At 36.3% G+C, this 25959-nt stretch overlaps 1 protein-coding gene across 1 annotated transcript in view; it reads right to left on the bottom strand.

Annotated features, from left to right (window-relative positions):
- LOC102018510 (chromosome unknown open reading frame, human C10orf107) overlaps positions 1-25959 on the bottom strand; it is a 107252-nt gene that overhangs the window by 54885 nt on the left and 26408 nt on the right. Inside the window, exons 4-5 of the mRNA XM_005385945.2 lie at positions 21222-21366; positions 16826-16898 (exon numbers count right to left, since the gene is read on the bottom strand). Of these exons, the coding sequence (XP_005386002.1) occupies positions 16826-16898; positions 21222-21366 (218 nt within the window). The remainder of the gene's footprint in view (positions 1-16825; positions 16899-21221; positions 21367-25959) is intronic.

Below are 25959 nucleotides of genomic sequence, written 5' to 3'. Positions count from 1 at the left end.
AGGTTCAGCAAAGGGACTGTTTGCCAAGGTGCAGGCTAGTTTGGGACAAGGTCACAAAAGAGTAGTGTGACATTCCATCATCTTATGCCTGGGCTAAGAGAGTCAGAGGAAGGAGCAGCTTCTAGAACACAGAGAAAGGGGTTGCAGAGACAGCTTGGAAATCTTGATGCCTGGACAAGCAGTCCCAGCAGGAAGGGAGCTGGAGGGAAATAATTTCTACTTCTAGTCCACCATGGTCTCCAATGGCCCAGCTAGAACCCAGGGAGCAAAGGGGCCTATGGGTGGTGTCCCTACAAGCTGACCTCCCGAGTCACAGTCACAGGACAAATGAGTCTAGAAGAGTGAACAAGAGGCACCAAGCTACAGGCCAAATGTTCAATGCAGAATTATTTCTGTTCTGTTCTGTTCTCTTCTGTTCTGTTATTTATTTATTTTTTGAGACAGGGTCTCACTATGCAGTTCAGGCTGGTCTTGAGCTCATTTTGTAGCCCAGGACAGCCTTGAACTCGCAACAATCCTCCTGCCTCATCCTCCTGAATGCTGGGATTACAGGCGTGCACCACAATGCCTGGTTGCATTTATGTTATTTAAAGCACATCTGGAAAATGCTATGTTCAATTTAATTGTTTTTACCTAGATATCTAATTATGTGGAATAGGTGGCTGCATTCATTTTGTGAAAACAAAACAGTTAAATATTCAGACCTTCATCCGAAGAGTTTATCTTCAGCAACACTTCAAGTTTTGAAAAATTTACACTTATACCAGTTATTCTCATTTGCATTTAATGATCATATTATTTCAAAAACATTCATTATTTAACAAGGAATAATGAACTGCTTAGCATTTTCTTTTCTCAATTTTGGCTGTAATTTAATATATGTACAGTGTCTGTTCTCATAAACTGTATATAAATGGAAACATACATATTTGGTTAGTAGTATTTATTATATAAAGGAGAATACCATGAGGTTCATGGGTAGAAGGCATAAGGAAATTTAGAGGGTTGTAAAAGTGATGAACATTTAAAATAACTTTGTTACAGTATTATTTATATCATACTTTATTTTTTAAGAGTGCATGTTTGGAAGGTAATAAAGTTCAACTCTGCTCTATTTTGTGTTTTAGCTGTTGAAATTTCTGAGGATAATCAGTATTATTATGTACTGCTCATCTTAAAAGTGGTTTAAACAGAACCTTTCATTCATGGCTTTCTTTGGTACCCATCAGGATTAAACCAAAGCCTTTTGGAGGGACCAGGGGAGAGTAGCAAATCACATGGACATTAGCCCTGGGTTTCATAACTTTAAAATGTTATTAAAGGGGTGCTTACCTCCAGCAATTGGTGTGAAGGGAGTACATGTTGGTGCCTGTGAGTTTACTACATTTAATGCTTATTTCTCATGTTAGGCTGCTAACATTATGGGTAACTGTGTTTGCCTGTGTCGCATGGTGGAAGAAAAGTAGGATTTGCACTTGAACTGACTGACAGTCAGCCACCAGGATCCTGAGAATGCTGGTGGGCATGCTGCATTCAGTTAATAAATATCGTGGTAATCAGGTGGCAAAAGGCACTGACCTGGAGATCACAGGCAACACTTGGAGCTGGAAAAGTGTTCAGAAGATATCTTGAGTCTGAAAGTGCTTCCGTGGGCAAAGTACTTGATGGGCTTTAATTGCACTGCAGCTCTGCCCATGTGGAAGTGATATGTATGACTACTCTTCTTGTTCCAGAAGAGGAGAGCATGGGCCCCAGGGGATGTGTTCTAGTTATGAGGAACCAGTCTTACTTATACATGGCTTAGCTGCAAACACTTGAGAACTTCTCTCTATAAATCTAATCTAAATTTTTAGGAAAAGATTTTTCAAAAGGATAATTTTACTTTGAACAAGTCAAAAGAAATTGATATCTGGTTATGCTACAGACAGGTATATATTCAACACCTATTATGTGCAATGGTTTGAGACATAAGCTCCTTGTGATAGACAATTGGATACTTTTTAAGCAGAATTCTAGGGGCATTTTGAGGAGGCCTGAAATAGGGGGCAAACTGGCAATGTAAAACAGCATCTAGAAACAGAATTCTGTGGTGCAGAAAGCTGACAGCAGAACTTCTAGGTGGCACAGCCTCGGGTCTCTCAAGCTCACAGTCACCCTACTCAGGAGGCCTGCTGCTCTTGGGAGCCTCAGTTTGGGAGAGTCCACCTCCAACCTCAGCCATGGATGGTGGGTGAGTCTCTGACTTCTCCAGGAGCTTCTGAGCATCCTCAAGACACAGCAGGGGGGTCTCCCAGTGCAAATGACTCAGCAGAATAACCACCAGGGAAGCCGCCATATCTTCAGAAGAGTGACAACATGGAAGTGACATTCATCATTTCTGTCACTTTCTACTCACTAGACACAACACTCCCCTAAATCCAGCCCACTTTCCAGGGTAGGAAAATTAAACTCTACCCCTCAAGGGAGGAGTATTGAAGAGTTTGTGAACATGTTTTTAAAAATAATAGAGGAGGGGCTGGGGATTTAGCTCAGCGGCAAAGCGCCTGCCTGGCAAGCGCAAGGTCGTGAGTTTGGTTCCTGGTACCGGAGGGGGGGAAAAAAAAATAGAGGAAACCAGGACATGGGACTATTTAGGGCTCTGTGTGATGCCCTCTGTACAATCTTCAGGCTAACCTGTTTTTGAAAAATCTAAAGAGTCACTGTAGGAATAATTCATTCTCTGTCTCTCTGTCTGTCTGTCTTACTCTTTGTCTCTCTCTGTCTCTCAGTCTGTCTCTGTCTCTCTCTTTTGTGCTCTGTCTGTGGTAGCAGGGGCTGTAAAGCAGCCTCAAGCAACCCAGCTCTGGCCAGTTTACACTCAAACTAATGCTGCAAGGCACACTGTCTTAGTTCAAATCGCAAAAGTGGTTTCTAGGAAGGAGCAGTGTTCTGTAGGAGCAGCATGGTCTCCCTCTCCATAGTCTACAAGAGTCAGAAAAGACGTTATAAAAGGCACATGAGTTACTCCAGATTGCATGTATTAATGCCGCAGAAAATGCTCCCCCTCCCAGCTAGTGTACGTCTGTCTGTTAGTTGCCCAGGTAATAGTTCCTGTTCCGGTTCTGGTTGCTTCTGTCTCTTAGAAAGGGCTGGTCCCTGGGATGTATAGCTAGTGACTGTGATGCACATTGTATAAACCAATGCCCAACTGACAAGCCATTCTGCCTCTGCACTTCCTGCTTGCTTATCCCATATAAGCCCTAGACCACCAAAAACTGGGGCCTCATATTCTGGAGATGATCCCAATCAATGCCCGTTGATGTGAATAAATCTACCCCCAAATCCTGGGTGTCATTTTGGTGTTTTTGTTTGCCATTGCATTAATACATGGCATTTACTAAATATATTATGCTTTTTGTTGGGGAAAAGATAATTCAAGCCAGATATTCATTCTTTAAATAAAGCAAAATATCTACAAATTCATTTGTTAGCCTCATGTATCTTTGCTTCCCATTAAAACATTTCATCTCTTCAGCTGAAAATCCCTGATTATTTATAAGAGCAGAAAAATATTCCTGAATAATAGATGGTCTACTCATAGCTGGTCTACTCTTCTGGTGAGAAAGGAAGAGAACGAGAGAGAGAATCTTTCTGCAAGCGCTTGTCCATTCATGATACTCTGTGTTCCAGGCATGCAGATCTTAAATAGGGAAACTGGCTTGCAGCTCCCATCTAAGTTCTTATTAGTCCAAAAACCATGCTCTGGGAGCTATGAAACTCCATATTCATCAGTTAAACTCACCACTTCCGCCCTGGTCATTAGTGCTTCAGGCAAATGGAAGAAAAATGCAAGTTAGAAACAAAATAAAACTACTCTCCCCAAGTCCTCTATCTCATCTACGCTTGTATCATGGCCTTGATCAAACACATGGTTATTTTTCTGCAGAGAACTTTGTTGTTTTTTCCCCTCTTCACTCCTATAGTGTCAATGGTGCCGATGCAGCTGTGTAATTTGCATAGAAAGTTGCTGGATTCTCTAGTCAGAATACCAATAAGGTGGCCTCTTTCTAAGCATGTTTATTCTCTGCTGATTGACTCTTCACTTGCATGCTTTTCTGCACAATGAATACTTACTTGCATATTCTCAACCATCTGTCAAACACTCGCCAAGCCTTAAGGGTAGCCTAGTAATCAAACTTGAATGCTATGGAAGCATTATTGTTATGTGGCCCAATAATATAGAACCGTGACCAACATCGTCTTTTTAAAGAAAGTAATCAATAAAAATATATCATCTTAGGGTCTTGGTTGACTTACATTTGATTATACTTATTAATATGTAAGTTTGCATTCACCAAGATTGAGGCAGCTATATATTTATAGTAAGTGGCTTCCTAGTTATAAACAGCTATATTTCTCTACTCACTCGAAGTGTAGCAGTCCAACATGATATCCAGCCTGAAGAAGGGAATCCACTTTGTCATCCTATTAGTTATGCTACCCAGAGTAAGACTGGCTCATCATAAATTCTGGACTTTGCTAACAAGAAGAATATTTGGAAGTGTACTCATGGGAGGAAGAGGACAAAATCATTTAAGCTGGAATTGTCCTAGAAAATCTTAGAGAAACCTGGGATGGGCACATACCTCGCTCAATTCCCATCCCATTCTTTAAACAGCTTTAAAAGTATTATTTAATAAGAATCATATAGCTAATCTTGAAATGTATTCAAGGGGGATATAAATTGTTAGCTCTCGATTCATTCAATAAAAATTTATTAAGTGCCTTCTGGTGAACCTTCTGTTTGGCAGGATCTGAGCTGACAGTTAGTAGTATAAAAGGAAGAGGACGCTGCACCTGTGCTCCTCCACACCACATCCCTGCCACTTTTGATACTTTCATTTGGAAGGTGATTGCATTTATTTAGTCACAATCATCCTGCATGAGACTTCCAGGATTCCTTGGCCTGCACTTTGGGATTTCTCTTTGGTGTCTTACCAGTTCTTTAAATCTGAAGACAGTTACTGTATCACCTCTAAATCTTCTCTTCTCTAAGGGCCTCTGGTCCTGAAGAATCCAGGTTACCTTCCTCTAAACATATTTTGATTTGAAAATGTTTCTTGAATGTGGGTGGCCGAACCTAACACAACCCGCCTTAGGTATGTCTGTCTAAACATTCCGGTTAAATCTAAAAAGATTGCTTTAGTTTTAAACCAGAATCTTGATTATTAATGGATTCTGTGGGTATGCAGGCACAGAATAGAGACAAGTTGATTTAAACTTCATGCATCCCCCTCTATTCTGCCATCTATTGGCCAGACAGTATCTTAAGTAGTACAGTCAATCTTTATAGCTAAAGTCCTTATTATTATTACCCGAGATACTTGTATGTGTGTACGCACACATGTGATTTCTGTAACTCATGAATAATAAGATATTCATCCTCCAGTGACAAAACTTCATTTGCAATAGAACTTTTGCTTTAGGAATCAAGGACGCTGCCCAATTACATAAACATGAAACGCATTTCTTCAAAACAATATAGACATTTTCATAATGTTATGCAATCTTTTAACGTTAAGCAAGAAAAAATAAATAATGCTGAGCAAGGAAAATAAAAGAGGATGAACTAAAACTTTTATAGTTTAAGCCTTTCCTCTAAAAAGCAGTTACATTTTGGTTGCTTGAAATAATTTCAGGATATACAGACGAGTGTTAAGTGAAAGCAAAGCTTATCTGCTATACCATCAACATCAGTAACTATTGTTAACATTTTTATGTCTGTCCTTCAGGACCTGTTTTCTATGCATATATACATAGTTGTGATATAAAACTATAAACTGCAATCACAATAGACACATTGAATAGCCTGTTTTTATCACATAATTAACACAGTGTGACTAATATTCCATTACCAATGCAACGCTATATGAGTACTTGTAATGATGACTAAATTATATAGAATCGCCACAGAATTTTAATCTTCTTTTCTAATGACAGACATACAGGTATGTCACAGTTCATTGCAACTAAGTATATACCCTCATATTTCTGTGCATTGTCTATTTGAGATAAACTCAATGACGTATGTGTTGACTCAAAAGACAGACCTATTTAAAAATTTACTTTACCTTGCCAAACAGATCTCACAAAAGCTGGTTAATTTATATTGTTTTCAGCATATGTGAGAATACCAGTTCACCATGCCACAAGATAGTTTTATCATTTTAACTTTTGAGAATCTGATAATTAGAGTTAAATTACATTTCTTTTAGTACTATAAGAGGTAGAAATCTCTGCATAAGTTTATTGGTTATTTATATATCTTGTCTTCTAAATGTGCTGTTAATTTTTCCATCCATACAATAACCTTTTCCTTATTAATTTGTTAGAAATTATTATAGAAGCTATTAAGGATGTTATCCCTTTTCTGTCATTTATACTAAAAATTTTATTTTTTGAGTCTGATTTTGAAAATTTGTCTATTGTGTTCTCCTCCCCTAAAACAGAAGTTCTAATTAAGGTAACATGTTTTCTGAGGTCAGTTTGGCAAAATATAGTACTTTTAGGCCTCTGGCATCCTAGAGTGTTGACATATAAAGGGCTATATTCACACATTTCCTAAGGTGGTCCATATAAAACAACTTCTCCCTAATTAAAATAACTATTGTAAACATACCTTGTTTTAATATGAGGTTTTAATTTCTTGATAATAGGCTTAATTATTGATAATTTAGAAGGTTAATAGTTTTGGACAATAGTATTTTCCAAAAATAGTATTTTGTAGTTAGTTAATAAAGCAAAACTTTCCCTCTTTTATATTAATTGATCTGGTAAAAAAATTATTGAACACTAGTTGACTGTATGTAGTTCTTATACTGAGGCAAAAACAAGCAATGTCAGTTACTCTGTCCTTGTGGAACTATATAAGTAGTTTCATGAGATATAAATCTATGATGAGAAGTCACTTTCTAAAAGAATACATACGGTGGCACACACCTGTAATCCCAGCAGTCAGGAGGCTGAGGCAGGAGGATCGTCGTGAGTTCGAGACCAACCTGTGCTACAAAGCAAGCTCAAGGCCCACCTGAACTGCATAATGAGACCTTGTCTCAAAAAGACAAAAATAAAATAAAAAATAAAATAAAATAAAATAATACATAATGGCAGTGTTCTTAAACAAGGTAGTGACGTTAGGGAAGGTTCTTTCCTTTGCCCTTCTTTCTTTCATTCTTTTTTTCCTCTGTTTTTTCTTCAAGAGAAATGTCTCTCAGACTCAGCTGTGATAGAATAGTAGGTTTGGGTTGGCACAAAAGAGTACTGGAGAGTATTTCGAGAAGCAGGAGAGTCTCACACTCCCAGGCATAAGTGAGCAGGAAAACGGTAATTTTGAAATGACCACTCTAGTTCAATCAGAGAATGGGTCACAGATTAGCTGAGATGGATGCTAGTGGGCCATGGGTGAAGACATCTGAGTGACAGGCTCAAGAGCTGCGTGCCACGTGATCCGAGAGGAAAGCCATCTTTAAATTATTCTCTTGCCATTTGCCGATTGTTCTGCTGGAGACAGATTCCTTGAATTTCTCCTAAAAGATTTATCTTTAGGGAAGGATGATTATTTTTCTATGCTTTGGAGAAAAAGGACTAGAGTGAAGTTTGATAAATTGTATACTAAAGCATCTACCATTTTCTTTAAAAGATAGATTCTACAGTCAGTTAGTCACACTTGCCGGGTAGAGCAGATAGAGTTATTTTAACACAACAAATTCTGATTGATTTTCTTTAGCAACATCCAATGTGAACAGGTCAAACTACAAATTATGCCCTGTGTTATTTTCCCTTCCAACAGTTTGCTAATAGGATCATCCAACAAGAAAAAGGCCTTTTCAAGATTAAAAACATCATCTGGGTAAATTTAGATTATTTTGATAGGTACATCTCAAGGGCAAACTGAAGGGAAAAAGGATATCTTTGTAGCTACACTTCAGTTGCCTTCTTCCTTTCCAAAATATGATCAGACATGCAATGTTGTTTTTGCTGCTTTTTTTTTTCCCCTTAAAAGGGTAAATGTTTACATAAGTTTCATGTTTTATTTATTCAGGACACTGTAACTTTATAGTTTAAGAAAGAAAATAAAGTTTATGTTTCTATCTGGTAATTTTTCCCTTAACAGCTAACAATTCTATGTACACAGACATTAACACCCGTAATCTATGTGAGTTTTAAAATAAGGGAAAACATTTTCTTTATTTTGTTTTTGCTTTAGGAGTATGTGCTTAGAACATGAAATTATATACAGTTGACATTCACTTATTTTAGAGAGGTCTGAACTTCCTGTATTTGCTGACCTTAAGTGGAATTATTTTGGGTTATGAAAGGCTGCCAAAGCCTGACTCTAGGCAAGGAAGCTTACGTATATTTATGATTCTCTTTAAATGTCTCTCTATCATATTTATAGTAATCAGATCTTGGTACAGTGCTGCTTATGAAAACAGGGTCTCTACCAATGGTTGCACAGGACTTCAATACCTAACTCCATGATCACACAGTCCACGGTGCAAATGGTGTCCTCTGGAGTTGTGTGGGGGTGTGGGGGTGTCTGTGAAAATATGCATGCTATAGAGTAACACGCTGCAACATAGTAAGTGCATAAAAATATACCTACCTATCACAGTTTAGAAGTTATTTAAAAAGACTATATCTTGTGATATTTTAATTTCTGAATGCAAACCTATATACATGTGCACATGTGTGCATGTATTTAAAAATATGCATGTATATATATATACATGAGAATACATATGAGATCAATTTTATTTTCTTTAGGAAGACTTAGGATGTTAGAGCCCATCATCAGACTTTTTTTACTCTGCAAATGATTTTTCAGCTAAACCTTGTTTTGCTTAAAATGTAAATATGCTAGCACGCACCTGCAACATATTTAATTGTACGATTAAAAGTTCAGCTATTTTTTTTCTGTTCAACTGGATTTTATCTTGTAAAAACCCAGATAATGTCTCTCTAACCAACTGTCTATCTGTCAATATGTTAGCTGTAAGCATGTTTTTATACGTACATTTAATTTACAAGCTGTGCCTCAGTACTTCTCGGGAATAAACTGGGGAACAATTTTCTTCTTGTGGAAGTAATACATGAAGACATTCACATTGTAAAAGACTGTTGTAGATCTAAAATAGACAGAATAAAATGCCCTTTTTCACATCCTGTCCAACTCCTTCTTCCACTCCCCTACCCGAGGGGAAGCCACATTAAGGGCTACTATAAATTTTTCTAGTTCTTTCTGTCACTTATATGTCTATGTCTTTTCATGTTTTTATTATTACTGTTTTCTTGATACAGGGTCTGCTGTGCAGTTCAGGCTGGCCTGGAGCTCAGTGTAGCCCAGGCTGCCTCAGACTCACAGCAATCCTCCCGCTCAGCCTTCCATGTGCTAGGGTTACAGGTGTGTGCCACCACACCCGGCTATGCCTTTGCACGTTTATCTGCTTTATAAAATAAAGACACAGGGATGCTATTGTTATTGTTTTACACTTACACATCCTAATTAAAGGCTATATTTTAAGGGTGTTCATATAACCATGCCGAGGAATCTACTCCATTCCTTCTAAAGACTCCATAGTCTGCTGTAGTGTGACTATACTGCATTGTATTTAACTATTTACATTCTGATTTATCTTCTGCAAACTTCAGCTGTTATAAATTGTGTTTTGATGTATTTTCAGATTTAAATACTCTCTTACAATAGAGTCCTGTGTCTACAAGGAAGATGCCAAGGTATTAGGGGACAAAGGCTGTTAACATCAGAAAAACTATATAGATTTTGCCAGTCTCCTAAGTGGCTTTGCAAATGTAACTTCTTAATACTTGCAGAGTTATGTTTTCCTTTCACTAAAATAAAATGTTAAGGTTTTTTACTATTAGCAGATCTTATAATTGGAAAGAATTCTTTTATTTCTTTGTTGTTTTAGGCAGCTCTCTGTCACTGCACAAAATGCTTCATAAATGAACTCATAAAGAGAAAAGCTCTGTTGTGGCACATAGCTTTGGAGGGTTCAGACTACGACGGGTTCACCCTGTTGCTTTTGGGCACATGACAAGGCAGTGCATGATGACAGGAATGTGCGACAGAGAAAGTTTATCACCTCAGGTCTCGGAAGCAAAAAGGAGAATGAAAAGGGAGACAAGGTCCCGCAACGCCCTTTGAGGCTCAGTGACCTGAGTATTTCTCCAAGGTTTATCTTTAAAGGTTTCATCCCCTCACAGCACCACCATCTTGGGGTCTGGGTACACAACTGTCTTGAGAACTATTAAGGTTGAATATTTTCTATCTGCTTATCAGTGAAGTGTAATGTCTCTTCATTTTCTTTGCCCATGTTTCCCTTATCTTCTTTCAACTTTTTAAATTTTATCGTGAAACTTTGTGTTGTATCATACCAGAGAAAAACTTAGGCATTTAAATCCACATCCCCAAGATGCCCTTTCACACTTGCCAAACCCAGGGGACATGTTAGTGAGGAGAGAACAGAACACCCAGAGGATTGTTATCTGAGGACACTGAGACCTGGGCAAACGAGGGTGATCTTAGAAATTGCTCTCCTGTGGGTATGCTGAGTCACTGTTTCTTGGACATAATGTGTAATGTTTACATCTATCTCTTCATGTTTATTATTTCTTCATGGTGAAAACTTTCAAAATTCTTTCTTCTAACTTTTTGAAATGTGTGGAATATATTACAATGATCTCTTGTCGTGTTACTATGTAACAGCACACCAGAACTTCCTCCCCCTCTCACACTGTAACTTAGTACTCAGTAATCAGCCTTTCCCATTCTCTCTTTCATGACTGCCTTGTCTAGCTCCTGGAGCCACCATTCTTTACATTTTTATGAGATCAGTTGGGGGGGTTCCTACATATGAATAATACCATGTGATCTTGGAATCATTTCACTTAACATAATGATCTCCAGCTCCACCCATGTTGTTGTAAATGACAGGATTTCATTCTTGTTTTTTGTTATATACTATTCTATTGTCTAATGTTTCCATTGCACATGATAGGATTTTACTCTTGCTTATGGTTATATAGTATGCCAATGTATTTTTTATTCATTTCTCAGTTGATAGACAGCAGTTTTTGTATTTCTTGGCTACTGTGAATAAGACTGCAATGAATGTTGGGGTACGAACGTCCCTGACATACTGATTTGGCTTCCTTTGGCTATATACCCAGTAGTGAAATTGCTTCATCATACGAGGGTTCTATTCTTAATTTTCTGAGGAGCTTCCACACTATTTTGTGTGATATCTGTACTACTTTACCTTCTCTTCAGCAATATATAAGGATTCATTTTTCTCAACATCCTCACCAACACATTATTTTTAGTCTTAGGAACAGCCGTGCCTACTGAAGTGAGACTTCATCTCACTGTAGATTTGATTTATATTCTCCTGAGGACTAATGATGAGGGTATTTTCACATACTTTTTGGTCACTTGTATGTCTTCTTTTGAGAAATACCTGTTTAGACCTACTGCTTGTTTTTATATTGGGTTACTTGGGGTTTTTTGCTATTGAAGTTTTGGAGTTCATATATGCTGTTTCTATTTTTTCCTTGTACAGCTGTGTCTCCATTAAAATTTTTATTCTTGATTGTATTTTCACATGTTATGTTGTTCTACATAGACAATTACAATGGTAACTTGGTTCAAGAACGTTTTTTTCTGCAAACAGTTTGATTCACAAGCAGAAGCATTTGGTAAAATTGTATCTCTGTTTGCAAATTCTGCATTCGTTGCCCGACATGACCCCAGTCATCTTTTCTGCAAAAAACACCAACATGGCCGCCTTTGCTGGAATTGTGGAACAAATTATGTTGATGAACCGAGGTACTACTGTATTTTCTTAGAACAAGTGAAGTTATATCATTGTCTTCTGGATCTCATTTTTTCCTGTTGAGAAGTCAGTTCTCAGTCTATTTTATTGTTGTTTACTTGAAAGGAACATCTTTTTCTTTCATATCTGGTTTTAAGATTTGTTTCAACTTTTGTTTTGAGAAATTTTACTATGATATGCTTATGTGTGGATTTACTCCGATTGGTGATTCATAGTAAATATTGAATCTGTGCTTTAATGGTGGTTATTTCTGGAAAATCTGTTCTTAAAATGTTACTTCTATCTTCTCTCTCTGTAATGATCTCTGTCACACTTTTCCACTATAGCTATAGTCTCTGATACTTCTTTTTTGTTTACCATACTTTTGCATACTTGTATTTTGTTTTAATTTTTGTCTTTTAGCTTATACTTGACCTTACCAGTTTTTCTTCTTGCTATGTCTAATTGGTTGTTAAACACATTTACTGGTTCAATTACTTTTTTCAGTTCCAGAATTTCCACTTAATATTTCTAAACAACTTTCTGTTCTCTGCTGAAATCTAACATTTTATATTTTTTTCTAAGAATATTTGTTCTTTCTCAAGAATAATTCTTTTAATATGACTACTTAATCATGTGAAATACTTGTGGTCTGTTCCTAATTTTTGTCTGCTCAGTGTTTTTTATTATATGACAGACACTGGTTATGAAAAAATGTTAATATAATTTGGAGTGTGGCATAGTTATATGTTACTTTAGAAGTGGCTAGCACTGCACATAGTTGAATCATTAGAAACTGAGATGATTTGAAACTGAAGGTACGGCTGATGAGCTGCTGATTTTTTTTAAAAGATGATCCTCTGGAGTCCGATGTACACCTTCTGCTATTTACTGTATTTTGTTTTCCCTCCAGTTTTCATTTGTGTAGCTCCCTGTGTCGGTCAAAGCTCAAACTCTTAGTTCCTAAGTCTCTTCCTCACATTTCTTAAACTGTTAAAGAATTACAAGTAGAAAATGTTGCCAAATGCCTGGCTTACCTCTTGGACTCGTAAGACTTTTGGGTTTGCTGGCTGAATTTTCAAACATGTAAGACTTCAAAGACATTTTGGTTAGCTTTTCCAGTTGTTCTCAGGGACAGTGCTGGGCTAATTATCATTTGCCATTATCAGAAATGGTTGTTTTAATAAACTGAACTCATTTTAAAATGTGGTATAAGGTAGAAGTCTAAATTGTTAAAAATTAAACTTGTATCCCAACTGATTTCAAGTGCTGCTTCCCTAAATATTTCTATATATCATGTACTAAACTTCCAGATACACATTTATTAAATTTTAAATTTATATTTAAAAATGAACAGCAGTAATAAACTGAGTTTTTACATACATATTTAATAAATTTGTGGCCTCTTCTTCTTCAAATTGAACAGTATAGCTATCTTCAAATCTTCCTCTCTCACTCTGACACTCCTGTCTTACATTTTCTTTTTAATAGGGAAGCTTACCAATATGTTGAATTCACTTGAGTAATCCAGAATAATTTCCCCAACTCAAATGCCTTTCCTTAATCAAATATGCAAAGTTCCTTTTACCATGTAAGTTAACATATTTACATTTTCAAGAATTAGTTTACAGTCATGACCAAATACACAGCCAGTATGCAAATATATCTGATTATATCATAACTATTCTGTGTTTGTGTTTTGAGTTAATTGGCTGTCCTTCTGTTTGACTCTATTACTATATTGTCTTTTATTATTATAAGAAAATATCTGAGACAGGCTAACTTCATAAAGAAGAAGAGGTTTATTTAGTTCACAGTTCTGGAGACAGAAGGGCGAGCGGCCGGCGATAGTGCGGACCTTGTGGGGGATGGTAGGTAGGGTCACGATGGCAGGAGTGTGTTGGAACGAAGGAAGAGGTCTCATCTAGAACAGGAAGCTAAAAACAGACTTGGGCTCTGTAATCCCTTCCAACGGCATGTTCCCAGTGACCTCAAAGCCTCTCCTTTCTAAGGGCATGGCCTCAATGACCTAAGGGGGAATCCTTTCCGAGATCAGTCCCCTGAGAACCTCCAGTAGGCACCCGCTCTTAAAGATTCAGTTAGTTCCAGCCTCGCCACACTGGAGATTAAGCTTCCAATGCGTGAACCTTCAGGGGATGCACTTAAACTATATCCAAACCATCACACAGATTCCAAGTGAGATGCCTATACTGCAATGGAGCTCTTTTTTAATCTATAGCCTCAATTTTACATGGTTTATTTTACCACCTTGTGATTTATTTCTTGAAAATTCCACACAATCTATTTCATAGAATCTCTCACAACCTGTTTTACTAATTGCATTGCTGTGATAATCTTAACATGCTCCTCTATCTTTTATATTTTAAGTTAATGGGAAGCTAGTGTTAGAAGAACAGCCAGAAGAGGGATAATTTTAAATGTCTAGCAAAAATAATTCATACATGGTATAATGGCTTATGCCTAGATAGCCCCCCAAAAGCCTCATGCAGTAGTAGGGGAAGGGCTTTTCAGAGGTGGGTGGACCTACAGTGTGTAGTGATGGGATCAAAGATGGACAATTACTAAAAGAATCCATTGATTCTGTTTGGCATAGTTCTGCCTAGGACTAAGGATGTGAGTTCTACACCTGCCCTATGGTGGGTATTCTGCCTGAAATACAAGGGATAGAAAGAAGGTGCATGTGCTCTCACCTGCCTGCTTGTTGTCTCATATTTCTCCTCTGCGATGCCCCTCTGCCACACTGCCCTGCCTTGGAACCAGCCTACTATGGACTGAAACCTCTACAACCGTGAGCCAAACAAATCTTTCATCCTTTAATTTTGGGTGTTGAGTAATTTGTCTCAGCAATGAGAAAAGTAACTAAGATAGTTTTTATTTTATTAGGTGGCAAATAGTGTTGGGTTTCTCTTTTTGTGATGTTAGCAGCCACTGATCACCCTTACCTAGTTTATGATTTCATTAACAGTGGAAAAACACATTCTATTTTATGATTCTGTTTTCACTTATGAACAGGAGAGTTGTATGAATAGTGGGAATTTATGTTTTCTCCTAATTGCCTATCTACAGTTAAAAAAAAAAAAACTAAATTGTTCCAGTGTTTTCTAAATTAAATGCTTGCCTGAGGGTTAAATTTGAAACATTTATATGGATGTCATGTGGCCCATATTTGGTCACAAAAAAAACCTGAGATCAGCACGAATAATCACATATGAGTGAGGCCATTCTTCCATGACAATTTCTTAATTACAAAACAGACACATTTGAACCAAAATTTATCAGACACTTCTAAGACACCATAAGATGCTACACTATAATACACACTTTTGTTAATGTTAATCCTTTCAAATTCTGTAAGTCATATAATTCTTGAAGACCCAAGATCATGTCCTTAAAAGTGTTTTCTTGGCTCTGGTCAGCTGGGGGAAAAGTACAAAAGACAGTGGAAAATAAAAGAGCCAATCTCTGTCTACTTCATCTAATTTATCTTTCCATAAGCACAAATGCCATCTAAAAATATCCTTACAACGTAGAAGGAAGGCATTATTCAACTAACAATGTAAAAGGGAGCTTTGAAATTTTTTCTTCATGACCCTAAATGTCTAGTTACTCTACTGTTCAAGCCACTGTCATTCTCCGAAATTTTGCTGCGTAGAGGAGGTAAGGTTGTATTCCAGCACTGTCATGCTGTGTGATATAATTCTGCAACGGAAACGTTTTCAGTGAAATTTTTCCAGTGACACTTAATTTAAAATAGAGGATGAGAAGACTGCAAAGGAGAAATTTTAAGGGAAATCTAAAGCAGAAAGGACTCCATTTTCCCGCCACTTACTTTTAAGAGGCTTCCACTCAATAGGTACTCAGTGGAGGATAACAGTTATAGAGGTGCTTTCGAAGTAAGCAATTTATAAATCCCAGAATAACAATTTGAGGCCAAAACAATTGTGACTTTTCACCCAGTGCTTAATGTCAGAAGAGTTATAATGTAAATATCCCCCTATTCACTGTTTAACTCTGATGATGGTCACTAATATACCTGATACTTCTACAAGACAATGAAGACTCATAAAGTGATTGAGAACCTAAAGTATAACTTTTTATAGCAGCTTTAGTTTTCTTAAAATGTTTTCCTACTCAGTATTGATTTTTAGTAATTGTAAATATGTAATTCTATGTAACATTAACTAAAAGTGTCTCTTGGTAGACCACATGTCATAGAACACTTGTTCCGTGCACAGCTACTGAGTAGCTTATATAGTATTAGTTGAGCAGATGCTGGTTCCAGTATGGTGCTATAAGCTGCCACACATCAAAGAAAAATAGCAGATGATCCTTGCTTTGGGAAAATTACTTTTGAGCTTCCTGAGTATATCAACCCACAGGAAAAAATTAGAAAACCATGTAAAAGTGCATATTTACATGCTTATTGTATAACATTACTAAGATTCACGGAGGAGAGATGAACTGAAATAAAACCATAGACTATAATTAGATAGTTTGTCCAAACCCTTTGTTCAATATGTATGTAGTTAAGATAGGCTTGCTTTCCTGAGGAAGTAAGACTGGAATTCGTCTTTAGAAAATGCATAGACTGAAAATAAATGTGAAATTATAATATGTAACCAAATTAATTTATCTCATTTTCCTGCTTTTATTTGTAAAAGACGTATGTCTGCTACTCAATGGAGCTTTATCAAATAATCTATACAGTCTTAAAGCATACATGATTAACAATGATGCTAATGCCAAAAGGCAGCTTATTTTCTTAATCCAAAGCTCACTTTATATAATTATTCTTTTTGCAAACTACTAGTTGGTTATATTAACACTTGAGTAGTCTTGACAAGAAGTTGCTTTAAGCAGTTAAAGATCCAGATGCTGATCAGCATGGATTAAGTGATTCTGCTTAATTGGTTCTATCTAGATAAATTACTTACCTCAGTCCCTATCACAATTTCTTCTCTGGGAGAGTAGAACACAAACTCGTATAGCTTGTAGTGTTGAAAGATGCTGAAATACAAAATAAATGTGCAATTGTGATAAATTTATATCACTACATAAAAGTATTTGTTAAAGGAAAATTCATACTGACCAAGCTAAAGATAGCAAATGCTAACGTAAAATTAGCCATCTCCTTTATTCCAAAAGAAATTGCACACAGATACTAAGAAATGAAAATTTCTGGTTTTTGTTACATTGGCAATACAACACAATACCTAGAAAAATACCATCAAGTTTCTCTGTGATGATTAAACAGGTTTTGGATAAAAAAGCAGTTAGACTGCATCTTTATTTTTCTTGGTTTAAAAACAAAAATGCACTATCCCTAAATAACATCAAATTTTACATTATTTATTGTGTTTTGTTCAGAACTAGTTAATTTCCTCTGATGTGAATGGTACTGATTTCTATAATCTTCTGTATCAATTATTATTTCTGACATTATCAAATTGTTTCAAGATTAAATTAATATACAATAACACTTGAAAAATTATGTGATATGAAGTGAAATCCATTTAGAAGATTCCTGATTTTCCTGCAGAATATTCAGTCATACATCAAAGGACAGAATAAATTTAAAATGGATCATTTCCTTTGTTCCTACCTGAAAACTAGGTGGTCAGTGTATAAAACTACAAAGAGCCAAGGGACAGGAGTTTCTGAAAATAAATATTTCCAGTAAATTTAAATAGCTTAGCAATGTATCATTGAGAGTTAAAAATTTACTGACGGGCTGACTTCTAATATCCTGTTTATGATAATATTTGAATTTTTCTAATTCTCTTCCTGCTGGTTGGGAAAATTAATAGACTCATAATACAGCAAAATGCCCAAGAACAAAAAATTGTCTTAGCGGTTTCTCTTTCACTCTGGTGCCTTTTGCTATTTAAGAAAATTGATTTTAATATAACTGAGAAATTAACATTTGCAAAATGTAGCTACAGAGCATGTATAATAATGGCTTCTCCCGAATGCTGTAATGGATCAAAGTTTCAATTCATTTGAAATCAATGAAGAAATCCTCAGGCAGCTGGGTCTCTGTGAGTTATATTAGCAGCTGATCTCACTACTAACCTAATCCATTAAAAATGACGGGTGTGTGGACTCAGTCATGGTTTTTTTTTTTTTTAACCTTGCACACTTGATTTATCCATCAACATTCACAAAACTAACTTAGCTTTTGACATCACTTTGAATTGTTTAGAAAACTACATTAAGATTAGTAAAGTTTGAGAATTTATTAAAGCAAAATACATTCCAGTTCTCTCTGCTTTACACTAGTGACCTGGAGAAAGTTGTAAGGTCAAAAAATTACACTGGCAATAACTGATTTTAAGTAGAAAAATTAAAGACTACATTTTGGAAATACTTTGTTTCCTCCAAGTGGGCCAGAATAAAATTTCTCTTCCTCTATTTTTTGTTACACAAAGAACATGATTCATAAATTTTTCTTTCCTGAAATTTCATAAATTTTAGCCTTATTCCCCAGCTACACTCAAGAATTAGATCATCCCACACCAACAGGGAAATTAACTTTCTACAATGAAAACAACATTCATGACCCGGATGCAGTTGAAGATGTAGGGCCGAGGAGAAAGTCAGGACTAGGATAATGTGTCCCAGTGAAGGAGTGTAAAAAGAAGGCACTTTTTCAGGGCCAGGCCCCATCCCCACACTTGCCTCTTTCCCCAGGAGCTTTTAAATGGTCTTGTCAGAGAACAAAATGACACTTCAGCTATGGGAGTGCATTTTCTCTTTCCTCTTTAGACTTCTGCCTGACCAGACTATTTCATCAAACATCTAGTCTTAGTTCTAAGTTGATGGAAGATGGAATGGAAATGAGTCAAGATATCTGGACTCATCCCAGGAACTGCAACACCCTGGTGTACACAGAGGAATGGGACTGATATTTATACTGGGTATATACCTGCACATAGTAGTTCTGCCCTGTTCCCAGGAAACAGGGAGATCACACAACAAAAAAGTATACTTGAACCTGATGTATATGTAAGGGATGTTTATATTAAAAAACTAAATAATATTTATATTTATACTTGTATACAACAATCATGTACAATTGTATGTATTATATGTGTAAATTTCCCAATAGTCACAGTATTGTGGGAGAGAAATCTTGGTATTAGTTTTCAAATCATAGACATATCACAGAATACACAATTTGAACATTAAGAATAACAGTGAAGTTTAATTTACTGTCAAGTTAAGTTTCATGGTCTACAAGTCATGTTCTACAAATAGTTCTCCCTAAATTGATTAAGGCTTTGAGTGGTCAGATAAGTTTAATATCAGATTAAATTAAAACACATTTATACTTCTGATAATTGAGTTACCTTCTTATTTACAAAACTGCTTTGTAGTCATCCAAAAGAATGTATTCTATGATTTAACTGCTACTACACTTACATCTATGGACCTATGAGACCTGCTGAACAGGTGTTGTAGTAGAGCACATTTCCCTACATACAATTTCAGTATCAATCCCAAGTATCCTACTGACATCTTTCTGTAACAGGGATATTTAAAATGCATAATTTCTTCAAAAATCACAACATGAAGATTGAAGGATACTAAAAGTAGTTCTGATTTACTTCATTTGATTCATCTCTTAAATATTACTTTTACAGTTTTTCTTTATTATTTGGGTTTTTTGTGATAGTGGGGATTAAACTGAACCAAAGGCCTCAGTCCTGAGCTTCACGCCCAGCCCTTTTTATTTTTTATTTTGAGATATGTTCTCATTAATTTGCTAAATTGCCCAGGCTAGGCTTGAAGTTTCAGTCCTCCTCAGCCTTCCAGAGCCTGAGGCTTAGAGGACTTTTAGAGATTTTTGATATGTGAAGTTACCCTGGTTATAATCTAAGTTAACCACCTTCTGGAGAAAATGTTAAAAATACGTTGATGAACATTTGCCTAGAGATAGGTCAGTGGGGGAGGACAGGCCATTCTTCATTGTCCAGAAAGTATCATCATGGGGCCTTTGTGGCTTTTGCTGCTATGGTTAACTGTTGGTACAGTGCCCATTATAAGCCTCCTGGGCTTAGAGCTCAGCTGTAAAAATATATTTTGTAAGAGCAAGTTGGCATGTTCAAAAAACAGGGAGAAGCACAGAAGGGTGCTAATACAAATGTGCAGGGTAAAATTCTCTTGCCTGTCATTCTCAAGCTCTGAAGGGTAGAAAGACAGGAAGGCACAGGTTCTTATCAAATTACAAATTTCCAGCCCCTTCTCTCCCCACCCACAAGTTCTTTATCTTACTCCAACTGATGACAATGACTGTCTTTTAGTGAGAATCACTCATTAGGAGGAATGCTTTTATATTAGGAAATCACATTGTATCAAATATCATTATGTAAAAGCATATTTTATCATATGCTATTATTAATTCATGCCAGAAACCAGTGTATACACTTTATCACTTTAAACACACTAATATTTATAAAGCTTCCCAACGACAACCACAGTCCTTGCCAAGCAAATTATGAGCGTGGCTGGGATATGATTTGGCACTCTTTATTTTACAATGTTAATTTTTAACGTTGGAAAATATTGCAGTATGCAGCATAAGAGGAACAAAGATACTGTGCAGAAACTTTAGTTTGGCAAAAGAAATTTACAACTCTAATTTGAATGTTTGCAAATTCTGAAAATGTCCCTTTGGAGAGATGCATGACTCTAAGGCAGACTTGTGAAAGACTATATAAGAAGATAACTTTCTTACTTCACCGGTGAAGAACCACTGTAATAAAAACACTTTCCCTCAAACCACCACCCTTTTCTAAGTAGAAAGAGCTCTAATCAGTTTGTTTGGTCAATAGTACAGAACATGTGGGCAATAAATTTCATAAAATACATAGAGTTCTTCCATTTCTAGTACAAAATATTTAAAATAAACATTAAAGTGGAAATGAGTGCTGTTTTTTAAAATGTAAAATGAGGTATTTGGGAAGTCAGCTACCTAAAACATAGATCCTATTGTAATTAAGTCTATTTAATCATAAAATATCATTTTATTAATAAAATGGTAGTAAAGATTCAGAGAAAGGGAAACTCTTATGTAATTTATTGTAACTCTAGATGAAATTTTATTTCTCAAACACAAGACACTTTTAGGAATGCATCATTAGCCAAACCATTCAATGAACTGATTTTTATTTATTTGATGAAAGATTTGAAGATCATGTTTACTGACTGATTTACCTGCCATATAAAGGTTGGGAACATCTGATTTTGCTTAAAACTGAATTTAAATTTATAAGACACTTTCTAAAAGACACAAAATAAAAAACAATTCCTACTGAAAACGATTCATACCTGATTTTTAAGTAATCAACAATAGCATTGGCTCGCTTTACATCAAAGATGTTCCATTCGTGAATTCTTTGAGAATGGTTTGGTCCGATTTCAGCCATCACTTCCCCAAGCCACTTTATGTTGTCCTCTAAGGACATATGTAGTGCTAGAAAGAAATCCAGACAAATGTTGAGAGCAAAATAGTCCAATATGTCTTAAAAGTGTCAGAAATTTATCCTGGTCAGCATTTGTGAGGACAAATGACAAAATTCTTATTTTCTTCTAATAAATTAGAAAAAATGTTAATTTTTCTGAGACATCCAACAATTATAAATCACTATAATTCACAATTATTCAAGGAGTTTGTGTTTCCATTGTACAGTACAAAAAGAAAAAAAATCAGTGAGATGGGGGCACACCTGTAATTCTTTTTTTTTTTTTTTGCACACCTGTAATTCTAGCACTGCACTCTAGGAAGCTGAAACAGGAGAATCCCAACCTGAGAAACTTAGCAATTTAGTGAAACCTTATCTTAAAATAAAAAGTGGAAGAAAAGGGTGGGGATGTAGCTCAGGGCTAAGGCTCTGGGTTCAGTTCCCAGTACTGCCTCCCCTACTGCAAAACCAAGAAACAACAAAAAAATCAAAATCTGTCTAAAGATTTTTTAGAATGAAAAGGATAATTTTTCAAAGGAAATCTTAGAAAAAAGGATACATAGGATTACACAAAGGGAGTGGATTTAGCTAGTGGGGAAAGCTCCGATGGTAGTAAGTTCAGTCACTGCAGAGCTCAGACCTAAACTTGGAGCTGAAAAGGTACATGAATGGAGTTACTATGACAGCTGAGAACTATACCTATGTGAGAATCTGGACTGAAAGATGTTCAATAGAAGCCAGCTAGATGGGTTTTTATGCAGAGATATCTTTTCCTCATCCACAGCTGGAGACTCAGAATGCAGGTAAGCTATTTCCAAGTGCATCCTTAGGAAGGCTGGTGCAGGAAAAAAGGCAAAACAGTGATACAACTTCATGACCATTTCCCAGAAAAGGCTATCAGTCCACTCTCTGACAGCGACCAACAAATCAAACAGTCTGAACTATCTTCTGTGACATTTGTTCAGTTGAGAAAGAAGTAGATAAATGTACAAAAAAGCCACGCATGTTGGTGTGCATCTGCAATACCAGCCCCTTGGGAGGCTGAGGCAGGTGGATCACACATTTGAGCCCAGCCTGGGGAACCTGATGCAACTCTGTCTCAAAATAAAAATGTAACTTAATGAACAGGTACAAAAAATCAGTCCTCTTTTGCAACCCAGAACTCATTGTTTGATGGGAGGTTTGATACATAGAAGAAGGAAAATCACTACTAGGCGCAGTGGTACAAGTCTGCCTGTGATCCTGAGACTCTGTGGCTGAGGGAAGAGGAATTAAGCTTGGACTGTATCATGAGATTCTTCTTCAGAAAACAAAGCAAAACCAAAAAGTTACGATAACCTAATACAAAGTAGAGTGATAAGGTTAACAAGCAAGTTTTATTCTGAGACCGAAGTTAATACAAAGCACAGGATATGAGCAGACTACGTATAGACTTGGTATTCCAATTTTTATGTTGCGGCACATGAGGGTACCTTTTTTTCTTTTTTCAGAGGCTTCTGTTTGAACAGGGGACTGGAGTTGATGATATGCCTTACCTTGTTGGACTGTGTTTGTTTAGATGTAGTAAGTAATAACATCAGATTAACATTTCCACAGGTTTTAGTATAAGATTGCTAGCTTTCTTTAAAACACTTTTTTGAAGAGGGCTGGGATGTAGCCCAGTATGAAGTCCCTAGGTTCAATCCCCAGTTTAAAAATAAGGACAAATTTAGAGTGTTTATAATAGTAAAAATATTACCTTCTAGTGGTCATATCATGCTTGGTTTTAGCAGTGACAGGCAAAACAGTGTTTACGATTCATCTACATACACTCCCCTACACCCTTGGAGGCTGATCTAGGTAACTGCAGCGTCCACAGGGGTCTTTTATAATTTGACAGTACTGAGTGTCTGGACAAAAGGCCAAGGAGGCAGGAGTAGGAGAGTTGAAAGGTTCTGGATAAACCAAGGCTAGGCTGGCTGTTCAGGGGAGGTGGTTATCAGCGGAGGGCCTGCATGAGGGATGGGAGGGAATTTTACCTGGAAACTCTCAATAAATGTTCTTTTCGTACCAGAAGGGGCTTGGTGGGTGTATGGAGACAGACAAGAGATACACTGATTGGTGGATGCAATCATTTCTGAATTAGACAGCTACTCTTTCTGGGATGTAAATGCTAAATCCTCAAATATAAAAATTACCAATGAAATGATTGTAATCTAAAAATTAAAGAAAAAACATTCTGAGCACTCAATTGCAATTTGTGGAGACTCCTTCCTCCTTGTAGAAAATAAAAAGAAGCATAAAACTAGATAACAATGAAAGTCTGGTTTAATAAATCACAATTGGCCTATTTCTCACAGCCCCCTCTGGCTCGTCTTGGGCATGTATCAGATGCACTCAACAGCTGTGGGTGAGTAGGCTTTCCCATATCACCCTAAGAGGAACTCAGCTCACATATACATTTCTTTTTCCATGATAAACTCTTTTGAAAGTGGTGAAAATAACTTCAGAATTGAAAAATCTGCTGGAATAAGAGCAACTCATGAATGAATGGAAACTTTGAATCACTTTATTAATGAAATGGTATCAGAGAGGCAGAGAAAAAAGACATTCTCAGATAACCGATTATAATTCAAGACCAAATTATACTTATCAAATACAAAAATGCGTTCATAAGACTATTTCCTTATGTTGAAAAATAACTGACTCTTTAGAACTGTTTTTTCTATGTCTGATGTCTTTCCATAGATAATTGCTTTGAAAATTGGGGAATTTATCATCTTACTTATCTAACTGAAATATTTGCTCGTATAAAAATCACATTTAGTGATATGATTAAAATATGAAAGATTAAACACTTAAATAGTAAGGCTCTTAGAAATAAAATTTATTCTTGAAAATCTAGGGTAATGAACATATGAGATTTATAATTAGTCGGAAAACTTATGTTGTACTGTATCTCATAACACTAGCTAGATGACCTGAAACTCATTTCTTTATCTATAAAATGAGAATAATACCTATTTTCAAAATGATAGTGCTATTGTGACAATTGAATAAGAAATGTATAGCGAACACTTGGTAACTGAAAAGATGTACCTTCTGTGGCAGTACAGTACACGTGTTTAGTGCTTTCAGGAATTCGGCCCACAGCCAGGCATGTTTGGTTTAAGAGGAAGATAAACTCTCATTTGCTGAGGCTGAGTTATGTAACCCCTCAGATCCTTATTCGTTTGTCTCAGAAGGTTGTGTGTGAGTTGAGTAAGGCATTATTTCTAAAGCAGCTAGCACTGTGTTTGGCACAAGTTCATCCTATGTAACTGCTGTTTTTATTATTCTTCTTTTGAGGAAAAGGAATTTAGGTTAGCCCCATAGGAATTAGAAAGGATTCTATAGTTACTTACTATACGTTATATACATGAGAGTCAACGTAGGTCTATAGACCTGGATAAAAGTCAAATATCCATATGCTACAACTTGCCTTTCCTTAGACCCTAGAAAAACAAGGCAGCAAAATGTATACAGTTGTTCCTCAGCATCCAGAAAGCATCAGTTCCCGGGCTTTCCCGAGGACACTGAAATTTACTGATACTCAAGTTCCTTGTATAAAATGGCATAGAATTTGCATGTAACCTATATACATTTTCCTATATACTTTAAATTATCTCTAGATTACTTATAATACCTAATACAATGCAAAGGCTAGGCAAATAGTTGTGAATACTGTATTGTTTGGGGAATTATGACAAGGAAAAAAATCTATGTTCAATATGGACAGAATTTTTAAAAACTATTTTCTATCCTGGGTTTGTGACTACACAAAGAGTCTGCTGTTAAGATAACTCTGCAAAGCTTCAGTTCCACAGTCCTTTAGATTGACCCAGTTTCACTCTAGGTGGGGTGGAGATATGCAGCACAATTTTGAGACAAGGATGAGATCTGAAACACAGGGGGATGTGTTTACATACTGGATGGGCCACATGAACTCAACCTGGACTGTGCTTTCTGGACCTTTCTCTACAAAGTGGTGGCTGAATGGAAGGGACACCCATGTCCCTAGGACTCTAATGCCTCTCCAGTTAGGTGCGAATATATTTTGCTTCCTTTAATATGTAGACATATGAAGATTACATTGTTTCCTGATGATGTCTCTAGCCTTTTTAGGTTTAAAGGTTTGAAAGGCCAGAAGGAAAAATTAAATTTCCTGCTGTTTCGTCTGGTTCTATATCTGCACTTCTACTCTCTCATGGTTTAGGAGTGGTGAGATGGATCCTGCACAAGTTTTAGAAATTAATGTTTGAACTGACACCAAACAGAATAAAGTTTCACCTAAAAGAAATATTCTTTAATCAGTTATAAGGTATAGACAAGATTTAAAGTGAGAATATTGTCTCAAATTTTGAATGTGGGATCCATGAAAATTTTTACTTCCTTTTATTCTCTTTCTAGTTTATGATTACTGTACTCAAAGGCTGCAAAGCTTCAAACTGCAATGTCATATATTTTCTTTTAAAATTTACCTTTTACATAGGTGATCTATCTATGTATCTATCTATGTATCTATCTTTATATGTGTATGTATTACAAAAAGACTTTTTCCAATCTTTGTGAACAATGTGCCCACT

This window comes from Chinchilla lanigera, unplaced genomic scaffold (genome assembly GCF_000276665.1).
Source record: "Chinchilla lanigera isolate Chin_1 unplaced genomic scaffold, ChiLan1.0 scaffold00024, whole genome shotgun sequence".
NCBI lineage: Eukaryota > Metazoa > Chordata > Mammalia > Rodentia > Chinchillidae > Chinchilla > Chinchilla lanigera.
This window is presented reverse-complemented; position numbering and strand designations above follow the sequence as displayed.